General features: G+C 43.2%; 1 protein-coding gene and 2 pseudogenes across 1 annotated transcript; 1 reads left to right on the forward strand and 2 right to left on the reverse strand.

The window, feature by feature from the left end:
• Nucleotides 1–2,600: 2,600 nt before the first annotated feature.
• On the reverse strand, nt 2,601–8,763 carry IL17F (interleukin 17F). The gene is made up of 3 exons (XM_066252975.1): nt 8,737–8,763; nt 4,019–4,224; nt 2,601–2,865 (listed from the first exon to the last, which is right to left on the reverse strand). Exons 1-3 carry the CDS (start codon nt 8,761–8,763, stop codon nt 2,601–2,603), a joined length of 498 nt encoding a protein of 165 aa, XP_066109072.1.
• LOC136320972 (cytochrome c oxidase subunit 7A2, mitochondrial pseudogene) lies at nt 7,931–8,370 on the reverse strand (annotated as a pseudogene).
• Nucleotides 8,764–11,713: 2,950 nt separating the features above from the next.
• Nucleotides 11,714–15,379, forward strand: LOC136319177 (cold shock domain-containing protein E1-like; annotated as a pseudogene).
• The last annotated feature ends 503 nt before the right edge of the window (nt 15,380–15,882 follow it).

The raw sequence follows: 15,882 nt of genomic DNA on the forward strand, positions 1-15,882 counted from the left end.
AACAAAACCAATATGCAAGAAAAGTCATGACCTTGAAGTCAGTAAACCTGTTTCCACCACTAACTACCCAAGTAATACCCCTGGGCCTCACCTGCCAATGAGAAAGGCTGGCCAGGTGACCTGCAGGGGCAATTCAGCTCGAACAATGTGCCTTCTAGCCGATCTTCTAACTGACCTTCAGGTTTCTGACTCTTTTTGCCCACCAAACTTATCTTATGAAATACAGCTGTGTTGTTATTGCATCTGCAAAAGGGCACACAAAACCAACCACAAGAGGTGCACTTGCCTCTTGCCAGGTTAATTCACTCATTCATTTTATTCAATCATTCTTTCAAGAAATATTTTGTATGTATCCCCCACTGTGTCCCCATGTCCACACTACCTCGGGCACATGGAACTACTTGCTGTTCCCCCTAGCATACCAAGCTTTTTTGTGCCTCTGTTGCTTTTGCAGTTACTGTTCCCTTTGCTAGGAATGCCCTTCCCCCACTTTCCTCTAGAGCAACTCAAATTCATCTCAGCGTAAAAGTCATGTCCTTTCTGAAATCTCCTGGTGAGCTATCTCCTTAACATTTCATACCTTACCTATTGTACTTAGCACATGTTTTGGAATTATATGTGTATGTGTGTAACAAAATAATATTCTGATATATTCAGGGGTTTAATTTTCCTCTGCAATTTCCTTCATCCCTGTACCTCTCCCACCACTCAGGCAGGGGCTTTCTATATGTATTACCCTCAGGGAAAGGCTGTTACTGCCAAAATGAATAGAGAAAGGAAGACTCATTGCAAAGTTTTGAGCACCTAAATGGACTTGAGAGATTCACGGCAAACTTAGGAAGCTGATATCCGTGACAGAAAATGTTTTTTAAATTGCAAGGCCCTGGACATTTTAAGTACAAACATCAGTGTTCATACCACAAGCGAAAGATTCTGAAGCAGGGAGATGAAGAGCTAGCCTAGCAACCTACTCCATCCCCACTCTTACCAACAGACTAGGTAAAAGTTCCCCGCACCAAAGGAGTAAACATGAGTGCCAGGCTCAAGCCAGGAAAACTGCCTCTCTCTGGGGTCTGGAAGACAGCAGCAATGCAGATGTGCTCTGAGCCAGTGGTACGGTAAAAGAAAATGTCATGTGCCATATCTGGGCAAGATAGGGATAAGAAAACCTCTGAATGTCATGGAAACCAGAATATGGAAGCTCTTATATCCCTAAGAAGCATTAGAAATCGATGAAAGACAACTAGTGACCTAAAAGAAGTCAGAACAAGGACAAGCAAAGTGACCACTATGACCCTAATGACCAGGGGCTCCGTGGATGGCTGTTACCAGTACTGTGGCCCTTCCATATGCATTTCTTACTCTTCTTTGTATCTTTAGTAGCTATCACAGTGGTCAATAAATGTTCACTTTGTAAAATAAAGTAGCTAGAGATCAGTCAAGAGTTACCCGGGAACATGGCAACTGTACTGTTTTCCTTAGCTCTCCATGTAAACCCAAGAACCATTAATAATACTACTCTGCAGCTCATGGAAACAGAGTAGATGGGTGGTTGTCAGGGGCGGGGGTGAGGGAAATGAGGAGATGTTGGACAAAGGGTGCAAACTATCACTTCTAAGGTGAGTGAGTCTTGGGGATCTAACGACCAGCATAGCGCTGTATTGTATATTGGAGCTTTGCTAAAAGAGCTCGTCTTAAATGTTCTTACTACAGATACAAAGGGGATGGGGGTGATAACTAACCTGATTGTGGACATCAGTTCCAATATATTCATGTATCAAATTATCACATTGTACACCTCAAACTTGTACCATGTTATTTATCAGTTATATCTCAACCAAGCTTAAAAAACTAATATCACTAAGCTCACATGAAATAATAATAATTATAAAACAATTCTAACACTAGTGCTCTGATGAGAAACTATGGAAAATAAATGGCGGGTATATAGAATTTCAAAAATTTTTACGGCTACAGGGTCTGTGAGTACAATCTGAGATGAACGACTACAGTATTTTTTAATCATTAATATTTTATTATATTAGCACTTGATATATTAATTTTTCTTCTAAATTTTCATATGATCAGTACATCATTAAATACATGGACAACTTCTTTACAAATATAAATATCAGATCAACCTGGTCTATATTTAGCGAATGCTTAATAAACATATGTGTTAGATCCTTACCCCCATCCCTCCCAGCCCACCCAGCTTGCGCAGCTCTTCCTGCAATCTTCCATTGTGGATACATTTTCTGGGTTTTCATCCACGCGAACACGAGCCCGTTTTACCACCAAAGCTCCCAGGGAATCGCACTGCATCCCTGGGACCTCATGGCTGGTCATCACAGCGCATGAGCAGAGAAGATCAAGGACTCCTTTGTTCGCCTCCATTCATTTTCAGGGAGTTGGGACGCTGAAGCATCCCAGGACTCTATTAGGATTGGGAAGCGCCCCAGAAAGTGAATACTGTATCTAATACAAAGCTTTGAGAATTCCCTGCAGACCTCATTAAGAGCCCTATAAAGTGGGAGACTCGGGGACCACACGGGACTGTTGCAGCGCGCTGGGTGAGGAGTGCCACTTCCACAGCCTCCTTAGCTAAGCTGAGGTGCAGCTCTCAGGTCACGCGCATAGCGCACGATGGGGGTGACGCAGGTGCAGCCAACAGTCACCCTCAGCTTCTCCAGCCGGAAGGAGCGAGAGCAGCCCTGGGGCTCCCTCCGGAGGACCAGGAACTCTTGCTGGATGGGGACGGAGTTCATGGAGCTGTCTTCCTTCCCCTCGGCGTTGATGCAGCCGAAGTGCCTGCACTGCGCCTCCGCGATCTCGGAGGGGAACCGGTGGGGGTCCTTGGTGACGCTGTGGGAGGAGCAGGCAAACGCAGGGGGTGAGACAGGGCGGGGAAGAGAGACGAAGGGCGCGGGGCACTCCCTGAGGGAGGTGGTTCTGAGTGACTCAGGGCTGCAGCGCAGGCTCCGGAGCAGACCGCCTGGATTCATACACGGCCCTCTGGCGGGGTTTCACCCCCTAAGCCTCGGTTTCCTCAACTGTAAAATAGGGATTCTCGTAGATCTATCTCATTATTGAGAACATTCAGTGATGCGAATGCATATGAAATGTCACACTGTAAAATGCTGGCATTCAATAAATGTTAGATCTTGTATTTTTCTTTACAATGTTATTAGTATAATTATTATTTATCCTTTGCTTAGAGACTAAAATCAAGAGTAGGTCTCCCAATATACAGCCTACAAAGCCTGCTGCTTAGAAAATAAAACCAAAGCCCAGAGGTTTGTAAATCCAGTGCCTTCTCTCAATTTCCCCCACAAAAGCGGCCTCTTCCAGGAGGCCTAGAGACAGCCACACCAATCCAGCCAACTTGCCACCAGACACACTCCCAACACGTGGGAAGCATTACAGGCCGCCTAGGAGCTCTTCTAATTATCCTGGGATCTGTTTTTATACTTAGATTGGGAGGATGGAAATGAGTGCTTGATATTTCAGGACCACACCTAAGACAAAATCACAAGACTGCTCCCTGAACATTCCCACCTGGGATCCCACTTCCCAAACAGGCCCCGCCCCCATCACGCTGCTCTCTTCCGCACTCCTTGAAAACCAATGTCTAATCTGAGTGGCTCTCTCTAAACTGACTTTTCTGATGGCTACTTATTCCTGTGCAGTGATAACTATGTGGGCTGCTTTAAAGAGACCTCTCTTCCTGCACAGAAAGCTTGTCAACTCCAATCCAGGGCTGCAGGAAGCAGAAAAAGGCAGTCCGTGAGCAGTTAGTTGAAAGCAAAACAGTACGACTTTCGACCACCTATCCCAGAACAGCGAGACAAAGGTGAGCTTCCAGCTAACGTGGGGTTTCTGTTTTAAAGAATAAGTGTGAGGGCTTTTGGTTGTTCTATTTTTTGCTGAATTGTCTACTTTCCAATTAGAATAAATTAACGTTTTTTGTTTTTGTTTTTTTCAAAAGAACGTGAAGATCAGTCTCTTTTGCACTTACTTGTAATCCCAGGGGGAGCTGGAGCGGTTCTGGAAGTCATGTGAGAGGGAAAGAGCCTGGTTTTGACTGAGGATCCGAATGTCAACCCTCACGCTGTTGTCCTCCAGAGGAGGGCAGAGGGCGGCATCCCCTGCTGTGGAGCTTTTCCGAGCTTCCCCCTCCCTCAGGAGGGTGAGCCCCAACACCAGCAGCAGCAAACCCTTGACCTGGAAAACAGAGGAGGTTGCAACTGATTAGGGAATCCGATGTCATTTGTTGCCCCAAAACATCCCATGCTTTATCTGAACTCAGCATTCTTGATCTTTTATGAGATCAGGGCTTCTCTCCGAACCTCAGATCCTCACCTAGAAGTGGAAACAGTCATACATGAAGGTATCAGGGCACCAAACTTAGACCGAAGGTCATCAGCCTGGTGACCAAGCCGCCAGAGTGTGAGAGCACCTCAGCAGGGAGAGAGAGAGAGAAAGAACAGGGTCTGGGACTCAGTTTCAGTCTTGCACTGAGCCTCTTGTCTCTCTTCTTTCCAAATGAATTATAATACTCACTTTATCATAATAGTCACAAGATTAAAGGAAATGCTCTGTGTAAAGCACCTATAAATCTGTCTAGCAAAAATAGAAGCTTACTAAATGATTGCTTTTGTTTTTATTTCCAACCTCATATCCCAATATCCCATGAATCCTCCACAGAATCCTTCCTCTCAGTCATTCCTTCATCTAGGACACATTGCCCACTTCCATCTCTCCATACCCTGCTCTTCCAGTAAGGACCCGCTTCTGTGTGGTCTCCTCCAGAAACTGTCCCTAAAGTAGTTCAATTACAAGTATGTTAATTATCCTCAAGTCAGGAAGCATGTACCATCTACCACTCAAGCAGCAGTTCTTTACTGTCTGGAAATGCACTATTTCTGTGTCAGATCTACACCTATTTGCAAGTGGCTGAAGGAAAATGTGTCATAGAACAGGTGTTCCGTGAATACTTTCTGGACGAATGGAAAAGCGGGTGAGTGAATGAATAAACAAAACAATACAGCTAAATTAGCAATCTAGTTCATCGCCCACAATCCACAAATTAAGAAAAGCAATATGCAAAACCGACCACAGCAAATTCCAATTATTCATGCTCATTGGAGAAGCAGGTGACGCACTGATGACGCCCAACAGCAGACTGTGGAAACCATTTCTCTTTCATTCTGGAACATAGATATGTATTTACTTACATTGAAAAATTGGTGTATCTGGTGTTACAAGAAAGCACAAAATAATAATAATAATAAGTGCCCTGTGAAGACTTAACTAAAATAAAAGAAGAGCCAAAAATCTCTCCAGCTTTCCTTTGTCACAACACTGCTTTTCTCACTTCCCTGTCACCACAGGCCCTTACTGGGGATGGACCAGGCCCACGGCCGGCTCTCAACACAATGCAGAACTGATGCTGCAGCTCAGCTGCTTTTGCTCTCTGGGCTGTGCTGTTCAGGCTCATACTCCCCATGAGAGAAGGTAGGTAAAGCAATCAGACATATTGGCTAAAACAGGGGTCCCCAAACTACGGGGCCGCGGGCCACATGCGGCCCCCTGAGGCCATTTATCCGGCCCCCGCCGCACTTCCGGAAGGGGCACCTCTTTCATTGGTGGTCAGTGAGAGGAGCATAGTCCAATTGAAATACTGGTCAGTTTGTTGATTTAAATTTACTTGTTCTTTATTTTAAATATTGTATTTGTTCCCCTTTTTTTTTTTTTTTTTTTTTTTTTTACTTTAAAATAAGATATGTGCAGTGTGCATAGGGATTTGTTCATAGTTTTTTTTTTTATAGTCCAGCCCTCCATCGGTCTGAGGGCCAGTGAACTGGCCCCCTGTGTAAAAAGTTTGGGGACCCCTAGGCTAAAAGGACCTCCGTTTTTTATGTTTTGCAGATGCTGGAGACAAGAAATGATGAATAAACAAAAAGCTAATGGTATTAACATGCTATACCAAGATAGTTGATATTATAGAGAATTTGAAATGGAGATTTGCCCAGGAAAGACCCTAATGAAACTGATTTGCCTTCAGACAATCAGCAGTTATCTACTTTCATCTCCCACAATCATTATTCATTCGATAACCTTCTTGCCTCTATAGTGTGGTGATTCAGAACACAGGCTCTGGAATCAGATGTCCTGGGTCCAAATTCAGTTTCCTCCACCAAGAAACGTAAAGAACAAATGATATGATCATGGCCCTGGCCAGTTGGCTCAGTGGTAGAGCATCGGCCCAGTGTGCAGATGTTCTGGGTTCAATTGCCCATCAGGGCACACAGGAGAAGCGTCCGTCTGCTTCTCTACCCCTTCCACTCTCTCCTCTCTCTCTCTCTTCTCCTCCTGCAGCCATGGCTCTATTAGAGCGAGTTGGCCCTGGGCACTGAGGACGGTTCCACTATGCCTCAACTACTAAGAAGAACTCAATTGCTGAGCAACAGAGCAATGTCCCAGATGGGCAGAGCATCGTACCCTAGCAAGGTTGCCAGGTGGATCCAGGCAGGGCACATGTGGGAGTCTGTCTCTCTGCCTCCTCTCCTCTCACTGATTTTTTAAAATTAATAAATAAATGGTATGATCCATAAAAAGCATGAAGAGTGCATCCAGCACATGGTAAATATTCAGTACAGGTGACGATTATTAAGTTGACATTATGCTGATGAAACACAGTGGACAGGAAAGATGTGAAATTTGCCCTCATGCACCTTCTGTCTAGACACAGCATTATGGAGTTTTAAAAAGTAAAAGTGGGGGGTGGAGAACAAAGGAGTAAAGAGAGACATATATATCCCACATAGATGGGATATAAAACTGAGACTCATGCACGTAGAAAAAAATATTTGTACATCATTGGGTTGATGAGAGTCTCCGAGGTGAAAGCAATATTATTAATATTAATATTTAACACTTATTGAATACTTTATCTTCTTTGATTGTTGTATTAAAATAGTCACGTTTACTAAAAACTACACATGCATTAATCTACTATTTCAAAGTATAGATTTAGGCATTTGCAATATCAATTAACCCCCCCCAAAAAAAATCCCAGGAGGCAGATGCCATTATTATTACCCGATACTGATAAGGGGAATAATAATGCACAGAGTGGTTAAAAACTTACCGCAAAGCTCGCATTAGTAAGGAGTGGAGCCAGGTCTGGCTCCAAAGCCTATGCCCTCACACGCTACCCTTTGCTGCACTTCTTGTCATCTCCAATACAATATGTGAACATAATACAGTATTATCATCACCGTATGCCATGACCTTTTATGAAATCCAAGCTCTTTGAAGTTGCATGGCTTATAAACAAGGGTGGGGGGGGTGGAATATTTAAGCTAATAATATGGCGAGTCATTTTACAAGCCCTGTTTTTATGCTCTTCTATATTAAAATTCTTCCCTGGTCTCCCCTAATGACTGCCAGGCAAGATTCTAGACCCTTGGGAGGTAGATTTCTGTCACACTAACATCTCTTTCTCTTCAAAGAGGAATGAGACAATGCAAAAACAAATCAGCACTCAGGGACATGGCATGTTTCCTTCCTCTAGATCCTAGGAGCTGTCCAAAGTCCGTCGCCGGGTGCTTTCGCTTCCTCCATCCAGGGCAGTCCTCTGACTGTAGTCTTGGGGAAACCATTAAACCTCTTGGGACTCCAACTTTCTTGAAATATATACACACATCCTAACAGGCTGGCTAAGCTCCCACGTGAGATTAGAGTGGGCTTTTTTGTGGGTTTGTTGTTGTTGTTGTTTTATGGTAAAGACTGCTTTATTGATGGCAGTTAGTGCAAGTCAATAAATATTGATCCCCAAAGAAGAACTCAGTTATTTATCAGCTTACTGGTCTATAGAGAGCTGAATGAAATTGAATCAATTGATTGCTGGGAGGATAAATTGAAGTCAATCCTGCTTCTTAGGAAGTGAAGCCATAGCCCCTGATATATGGCGTATGCAGTCCCACCTGCTGTAAGAATCATGGTAGCTCCATACAGGAGGGCATCAGCTACTCCACCCTTTGGATGCACTGACATTCCGTTACCCTCCTTGTACTTTTTCATGGCTACTAGCATTCCACTGAAATAGCTTTTGTTTCTCTGGAATTTTATTTTCAATCTGCCTGCACGAAGCAGTACTTATGGTCCTCTGGACAATCTGACGAAGAGCCAGCAGATTCCGCAGCACGGGCGCTCAGTTAACGCCCACTGAAGATTAGAGTTTCAAGCCAGTCTCACTCTATAATGGTGACCACAAGAGAGGCTGTAGTTGGTGACACCAAGAGCCGCTCAAGTTAAGACCAACGATACAAAAGCCATCAGGTAAAGAGCTGTTTTACACCCCATTATAACTTCTAGTTATTTTTTTCTTTCTCTCCACGAGACAGGAGTCAAAATTAAAGTCAGCTCTGTCTTTAAAAGAAATAACCCCAATCAAGCCTAATTCCTTAGCAATCTGTCTTTCAAAAGTCCTAGCAGGGGTCTCCAAACTTTTTACACAGGGGGCTAGTTCACTGTCCCTCAGACCGTTGGAGGGCTGCCACATACAGTGGTCCTCTCACTGACCACCAGTGAAAGAGGTGCCCCTTCCAGAAGTGCAGTGGGGGCTGGATAAATGGCGTCAGGGGGCCACATTGCGGCCCACGGGCCGTAGTTTGGGGACGCCTGTTAGGGTATGATTACGCCTAAACAGAAATTATTCTGACGACTCACCATGGCTGGGTTCTGCAGGACGGTCATTGTCGTTCGGCTCTGGTTGTTGCTTCCTGCAGTGAGCTCTTCCTGGGCATGCCCTGTGTGTGCCTGCGTTGTGTCAATGACAGTACCTGTTGGTTTTTATAGCAATCACTGCCCTTGTTTTGAATGACCTGCTTACTGTCTTAAGTTGTGGTTGCCCCAGAGACTGACGAACGTAGGTTTTTTTTTTTTCTATTCCACTTCCTGAAGGGGAATCAAAGGGGAACCCTAAAAAGGGATGACAAAAAAGGACCCAACTTTTTCTGTTCTACCCCAGTTCCACCCCCATTTCCCTCAAATTACAGAAAAATTCTTAACTAACTTGGTACAGAGATGAACCAAGTTACAAACTGCTGTCATGGTCTTTTATGCTCTTCCACAAATAGCTAAGGATTCTTGACACCCACCACATGTTATACTTCCAGTCATCGGTGTGAACCATGATTTAAGTGGCAGGTAAGTCACCCTGAGAGAGGCCTTGGCATTAAGTGGCAAGTCTCTCTATAGTTCCATTTTATAAATGGGAAAACAAAAATAAAGAAATGAATGACATCAGAGATTCTGAAATTTCATCCTCAGGTAATTTCAAAATAACCTGAACTAATTCTATTTTAACCCCATGGTTAGACTCCTACTGGTGCTTAATAAATGATCATTATTGATACAATACATAAATGACCACTATCTGATTGAGGATGATTTTTTTTTATCAGAGACAGAGAGAGAGTCAGAGAGAGGGATAGATAGGAACAGACAGACAGGAACAGAGAGAGATGAGAATCATCAATCATCAGTTTTTCGTGGTGACACCTTAGTTGTTCATTGATTGCTTTCTCATATGTGCCTTGACTACGGGCTTTCAGCAGACCGAGTAACCCCTTGCTCGAGCCAGTGACCTTGGGTCCAAGCTGGTGAGCTTTGCTCAAACCAGATGAGCCCACACTCAAGCTCGCAACCTTGGGGTCTCGAACCTGGGTCCTTCCACATCCCAGTCCGACTCTCTATCCACTGCGCCACCACCTGGTCAGGTGAGGATGATTTCTTTTTTTAACCAAAATGGGTTAGCAAGTAGAGCCTTTAAACACTCTGATGTGTAATTTTAGATTTTTTTTTTTATTGATCGATTTTACTAAGGGGTTGGGGGAACAAGAAGTAGTTGCTTCACTCTAGCTGTTCATTGGTTGATTAATATATATATATATATATATATATATATATATATATATATGCCTTGGCCTGGAAAGCCCAGGGTTTCGAACTGATGACCTCAACATTCCAGGTCAGTCAGCACTCTACCCACTGCACCACCACAGACCAGGCTCTGATGTATAATTTTAAATAACCTGTGAAAAGTTCACTTGTCTTCGTTAACTTCAGGTCAACCAACACTTATTAAGCACATGCTATGTGTCAGAAATACACATGCTGTGTGTCAGAAATACACATGCTATGTGTTAGAAATACACATGCTATGTGTCAGAAATACACGGGTATTTTCAAAATAACAGCAACTTACTTTCTTATGTCTCCATTAATATTAGGTGAAATTACACATGCCTTTTTAAAAAGGGAGGACACATTCTAGTAGGGCCGACTTACTTTCATCGATCACATGTTTGAAACCCCTTCCTCCATGTTCTTCAACAGAAGGAAATGAAGAAGCAGCTCTTGGGTTCATTGGAAGACCTTCCTAATGTGATCAAACTTTCCTGGGATCACGGGCTCTTCACGCATGTCTCTACTCTTCCTGCCCATGGATTCTTCCCTGCCTCTCGTCTGGAACCATCAAAAGTTTAACTCCCATAAGACGACTTCCTTAAAGCATTCTCTCAAGCATCATGCCCTTTCTCGTTACCTCTCTTCTCATAATTAGTTTATTTCACACTTGCTTTTATGTTTTAGGATGAGTCTCTGGGGTCTTTGTGAACTTGGGTAACTTTAGTTCCCCCTCCCATAATTTCTACCAGTCTCCTTCTAAAATACACAATCTAAATTATAACAGTACATTTTTTATGTATACACAGATTCAAGACAAGTCTCCTAGCCAACCCAATCTAGCTGGACTGAAATCCTTAAGCTCATCTTGTAGAAAACGTTCAAACTTCATCAGATATATCCTTCCATGTAAGCTAACACCATAAAATCAAGAGCCATATTTTCATGTGTCACTCATGTTACCAAAGCAATCAATGCAATAGACCCTTAAAATAATATTAAGGCCCTGGCCGTTTGCCTCAGTGGATATAAAGTGTCAGCCCAGGGTGCTGATGTTCCAGGTTTGATCCTCGATCAGGGCATACACAAGAAGCAACCATCTGCTTCTCTTCCCTTTCCACTCCCCCTCTTTCTCTCTTCCTCTCCTGCAGCCAATGGCTCAGTTGGTCCAATCATCGGTCCCAGGTGCTGATGATAGCTCAGTTGGTCTGAGCACGTCAACCTCAGGTGCTGAAGATAGCTCAATTGATTCAAGCATCAGCCCCAGATGGGGGTTGCCAGGTAGATCCTGGTTGGGGCACATGCTGGCCTCTGTCTATCACCTCTCCTCTCACTTAAAATAAAAAGGTTATGGTGGTACTGGAGAGGGGGTACTGGAGATGGGGCACTGAGCTGTTGAGTATGAATTGTAATGGAGTAGTCTTTACCAGCTGAAACTGCTGCTTCAAGTTCATATCAAGCAAAGAACACACCTTGAAACAACCAACAAGACCAAAGAAGAGTATACTTGAGTTGAAGACACAACACTTGATCTGAAACAGGAAGTTTGTGCCTATTCAACAGCTTTAAAAGAACATGTCCCCAATACTGCTTTGAAAAAGCACTTCCCAATGCTGTCTCTTCAGTGCTGTGCTGAGAGGTTGTCCAGTGCAGCAGCAGCTGGACACCTTATTAGCTTGATAGATCATTTTCTCTCCCTCTTTTTTTTTTTTAATACTAGCAATTTTCATCCTTTGAAATGTGTGCTGGAAATGAAAAATCGGCAAACACTACTGAAAGTGCAATATTTGATTATCACTGTGAGACGAGCTTTGATCCAAACCTTCTCCACAACAATGGACACAATGGGTACCCAGTGGCACTTCAGCAGCTCAGCGTAACACTGGGGTTATTGAAAAACTGCTATCCTCTTATGGATTTATTCAGTGTTCAGGACATCAAGCTAGACTCTTCTTCTGTTCACAGTTTAATGGCAACCTGCAGGACTTAAAAGTAGGAGATGATGTTGAATTCAAAGTACTATCTGACCGGCGGGCCGAGAAACCCATCACTGTTAAACTGGTGAAGAGAAAATCAGAAATCCTCCCTGAAGACCAAATGGATGGACAAGAAGTGTTTTATCTGACTACTACCCCTGACAATGTGGAAGGGGACGTTCAGCTGAATACTGGAGATAAAACAAACTTTGTGATGGATAACGATAAGCATCCTGGTGCTGTAAGTGCTTGAAACGTTATGCTGTTGAAAAAGAAACAGCCTGACCTGTGGTGGCGCAGTGGATAAAGCGTCTACCTGGAAATGCTGAGGTCGCCGGTTCGAAACCCTGGGCTTGCCTGGTCAAGGCACATATGGGAGTTGATGCTTCCAGCTCCTCCCCCTTTCTCTCTCTCTGTCTCTCCCTCTCCTCTCTAAAAATGAATAATAAAAAAAAAATTTAAAAAAAAAAAAAGAAAAAGAAAAAGAAACAAACCCAGTAGAGGGATTGCTGGATCATAAGGTAGTTCTATTTGCAGTTTTTTGAGGAACCACCATACTTTCCTCCATAATGGTTGTACTACTTTACAGTCCCACCAACAGTGGATGAGAGTTCCCTTTTCTCCGCAACCTCTCCAACATTTGCTATTACCCGTCTTGTTGATAATAACTAATCTAACAGGGGTGAGGTGGTATCTCATTGTAGTTTTGATTTGCATTACCCCAAAACCTCAGAAACATTGATACGTAAAGACACATGTAGCCCCATGTTCATTGCAGCACTGTTCACAGTGGCCAAGACATGGAAACAACCAAAAAGCCCTTCAATAGAAGACTGGATAAAGAAGATGTGGCACATATACACTATGGAATACTACTCAGCCATAAGAAATGATGACATCAGATCATTTACAACAAAATGGTGGGATCTTGATAACATTATACGGAGTGAAATAAGTAAATCAGAAAAAAACAAGAACTACATGATTCCATACATTGGTGGAACATAAAAACGAGACTAAGAGACATGGACAAGAGTGTGGTGGTTACCAGGGGTGGGGGGAGGGAGGACATAGGAGGGAGAGGGAGAGAGTTAGGGGGAGGGGGAGGGGCACAGAGAACTAGATAGAGGGTGACGGAGGACAATCTGACTATGGGCGAGGGGTATGCAACATAATTTAATGACAAGATAACCTAGACATGTTTTCTTTGAATATATGTACCCTGATTTATTAATGTCATCCCATTAACATTAATAAAAATTTATTAAAAAAAGAAAAAGAAAAAGAAACAAACCCACTGTAGGGAGTAGTTTGTGCCATGAAGGAGGCATTTGGCTTTATTAAAAGAGGTGATGTTGTAAAAGAGATATTCTTACACTATAGTGAATTTAAGGGTGACTTGGAGACCTTACAGCCTGGAGATGATGTGGAATTCACAAAGAGAGAAATGGTTGGTAAGGTAATTGCAACAGATGTCAGATTATTGCCTCAAGGAACTGTCATTTTTGAAGATATCAGCACTGAACATTTTGAAGGAATTGTAACCAAAGTTATCTCAAAAGTACCCAGTAAAAACCAGAATGACCCATTGCCAGGACGCATTAAAGTTGACTTGGTGATTTCTAAAGAACTTCCTTTGGAGACAAAGATACAAAATCCAAGGTGACCCTGTTGGAAGGCGATCGTGTTAGGTTTAATATTTCCACAGACCTACGTGACAAATTGGAATGAGCAACTAACATACAAGTCCTATCAAATACATTTCATTCACTGATGAAGCCGGAGAAATGGGTATAATTGCTACCATGAGAGATGGTTTTGGATTCATCAAGTGTGTGGACCGTGATGCTCATATGTTCTTCCACTACAGTGAGATTCTGGATGGGAACCAGCTCCACATTGAAGGTGAAGTACAGTTTACTATGGTCTCTGACATGCTCTCTGCCCAAAGAAATCATGCTATTAGGATTGAAAAACTTTCCAAGGGCATGCTTTTGTTCTTTTCCCATTCAGACATCATTTTTTGGGCACTGTAGAAAAAGAAGCCACTTTATCCAATCCTAAAACCACTAGCCGAAACAAAGGCAAAGAAGAGGAGGCTAAGGATGGTGTTATTGCTTATAACTGTGGGGTGAAACTGACTATTGCTTTTCAAGCCAAGGATGTGGACAGATCTATCTCTCCTCAAATAGAAGATAAGTTTGAATTTAGTATTAGTGACAAGCAGAGACCTGGACAGCAGATTGCAACCTATGTGCAACTTTCAGGTCGTAACTCTAACTCTAGGAGGCTCTTGAGTTACGCGGCAACTCTCAAGGATAATATTGGATTTATTGAAACAGTTAATCATGATAAGAAAATTTTTTTGTTACAGTAAGTTCTCTAATGATGTCAATAGCCTGGAACTGCAGGACATGATCAAATACACCTTGTCCAAAGGCAAAGGCAAAAAAGTCAGTACCGAAAAAGTCAACAAAATACCCTCGGTGAATTACTGAAGACGCTGATCCTACATCTACTCTAGTAAAGTCATTCACTCCTTGAGGAGTGTTGATCCAGCACAGACTGAGTACCAAGAAATAATTGAGATCGTGGACAAAGGGGATATGAAAGGCGACGTCTATCCATTTGGTGTAGTTGGAATGGCCAAAAAGGGGGTTGCCTGCAGAAAGGGGAGAGCATCAAATTTCAATTGTGTGTCCTGGGCCAAAATGCACAAACCATGGCCTACAACATCACACCTCTGCATAGGGCCACTGCGGAGTGTGTTAAAGATCAGCTTGGCTTTATGAACTATGAAGTGGGAGATACCAAGAAGCTCTTTATCCAAGTGAAAGAATTTCAGGATGGCATTGCGCTACAGGCTGGAGATGAGGTAGAAGTCTCAGTGGGTTTTTTTTTTTTTTTGAGTGAGAGGGACAGACAGAAAAAAGAGAGGTAAGAAGCACCAATTCTTTGTTGCAGCACCTTAGTTGTTGTTAGTTGTTCATTGATTGCTTTCTCATGTGTGCCTTGACTGGGGGGGGAGGCTACAGAAGAGTGAATGACTTCTTGCTCAAGCCAGCGACCTTGGGCTTCAAGCCAACAACCATGGAGTTATGTCTGTGAGCCTGTGCTCAAGCCGGCGACCTCAAGGTTTTGAACCTGGGTCCTCTGCATCCCAGTCTGATGCTCTATCCACTGCGCCACCACCTGGTCAGGCTCTCAGTGATTTCTTAATCAGCGCACTGGCAGGTGCAGCCCTTCTGTTTGGTGAGTCTGCAAGGCCCCATGGCTGTTGCAGCTCCACGACCTGATAGGTTGGTCAGTCACTTCAAGAACAGCTCCCTGGATGATTCCTAATGGCTCTTCATCAGCCAAGGGGACCAGAGAGCTCAATGGGACTTGGTGCAGAAAGAAAGATCCGTCAGGCTGGCGTCACTGACTAACCACATCCACAAAGCACATCATTAATCCATTATGATCAAGTTGGGGGGATTCTGGTGAAGGGTTCTGAGTATCTCCCTCTTCATCCTTCCCCCCAAATCTGGAATAGTTATTCTTTTGAGATATTACACCAGTTTTTTTTTTTATTACACCAGTTTTAACACCTTCTTCGTGTGATGTTAAAAAAATAAATACAGTATATTTAAGAAAACCATTTTAATAGTATGCACAGTTGCAGCTTGGAAAACTTAAGGTGGCATCTTGTAGTATCAACTTTAGGAGCTTTATTTGGTGCATTTAACACGTCTGGTAATTGCAAAATCCACCCTTGTAAATGAAAAATATAGACAGTTACCTTGTTGGCCCTATGAAATTCTGCACTTGATATTTAGTATATACTCTACTTTCATTGCTTCTGGTAAGACGTCCTGCCTTAGCACTCAGCTGCATTCTTCTCCTTTTCTTTCCTGTTCATTATGCTTTAATTCTGAGGACCATAGGAGAG

This window comes from Saccopteryx bilineata, chromosome 1 (genome assembly GCF_036850765.1).
Source record: "Saccopteryx bilineata isolate mSacBil1 chromosome 1, mSacBil1_pri_phased_curated, whole genome shotgun sequence".
Lineage (NCBI taxonomy): Eukaryota > Metazoa > Chordata > Mammalia > Chiroptera > Emballonuridae > Saccopteryx > Saccopteryx bilineata.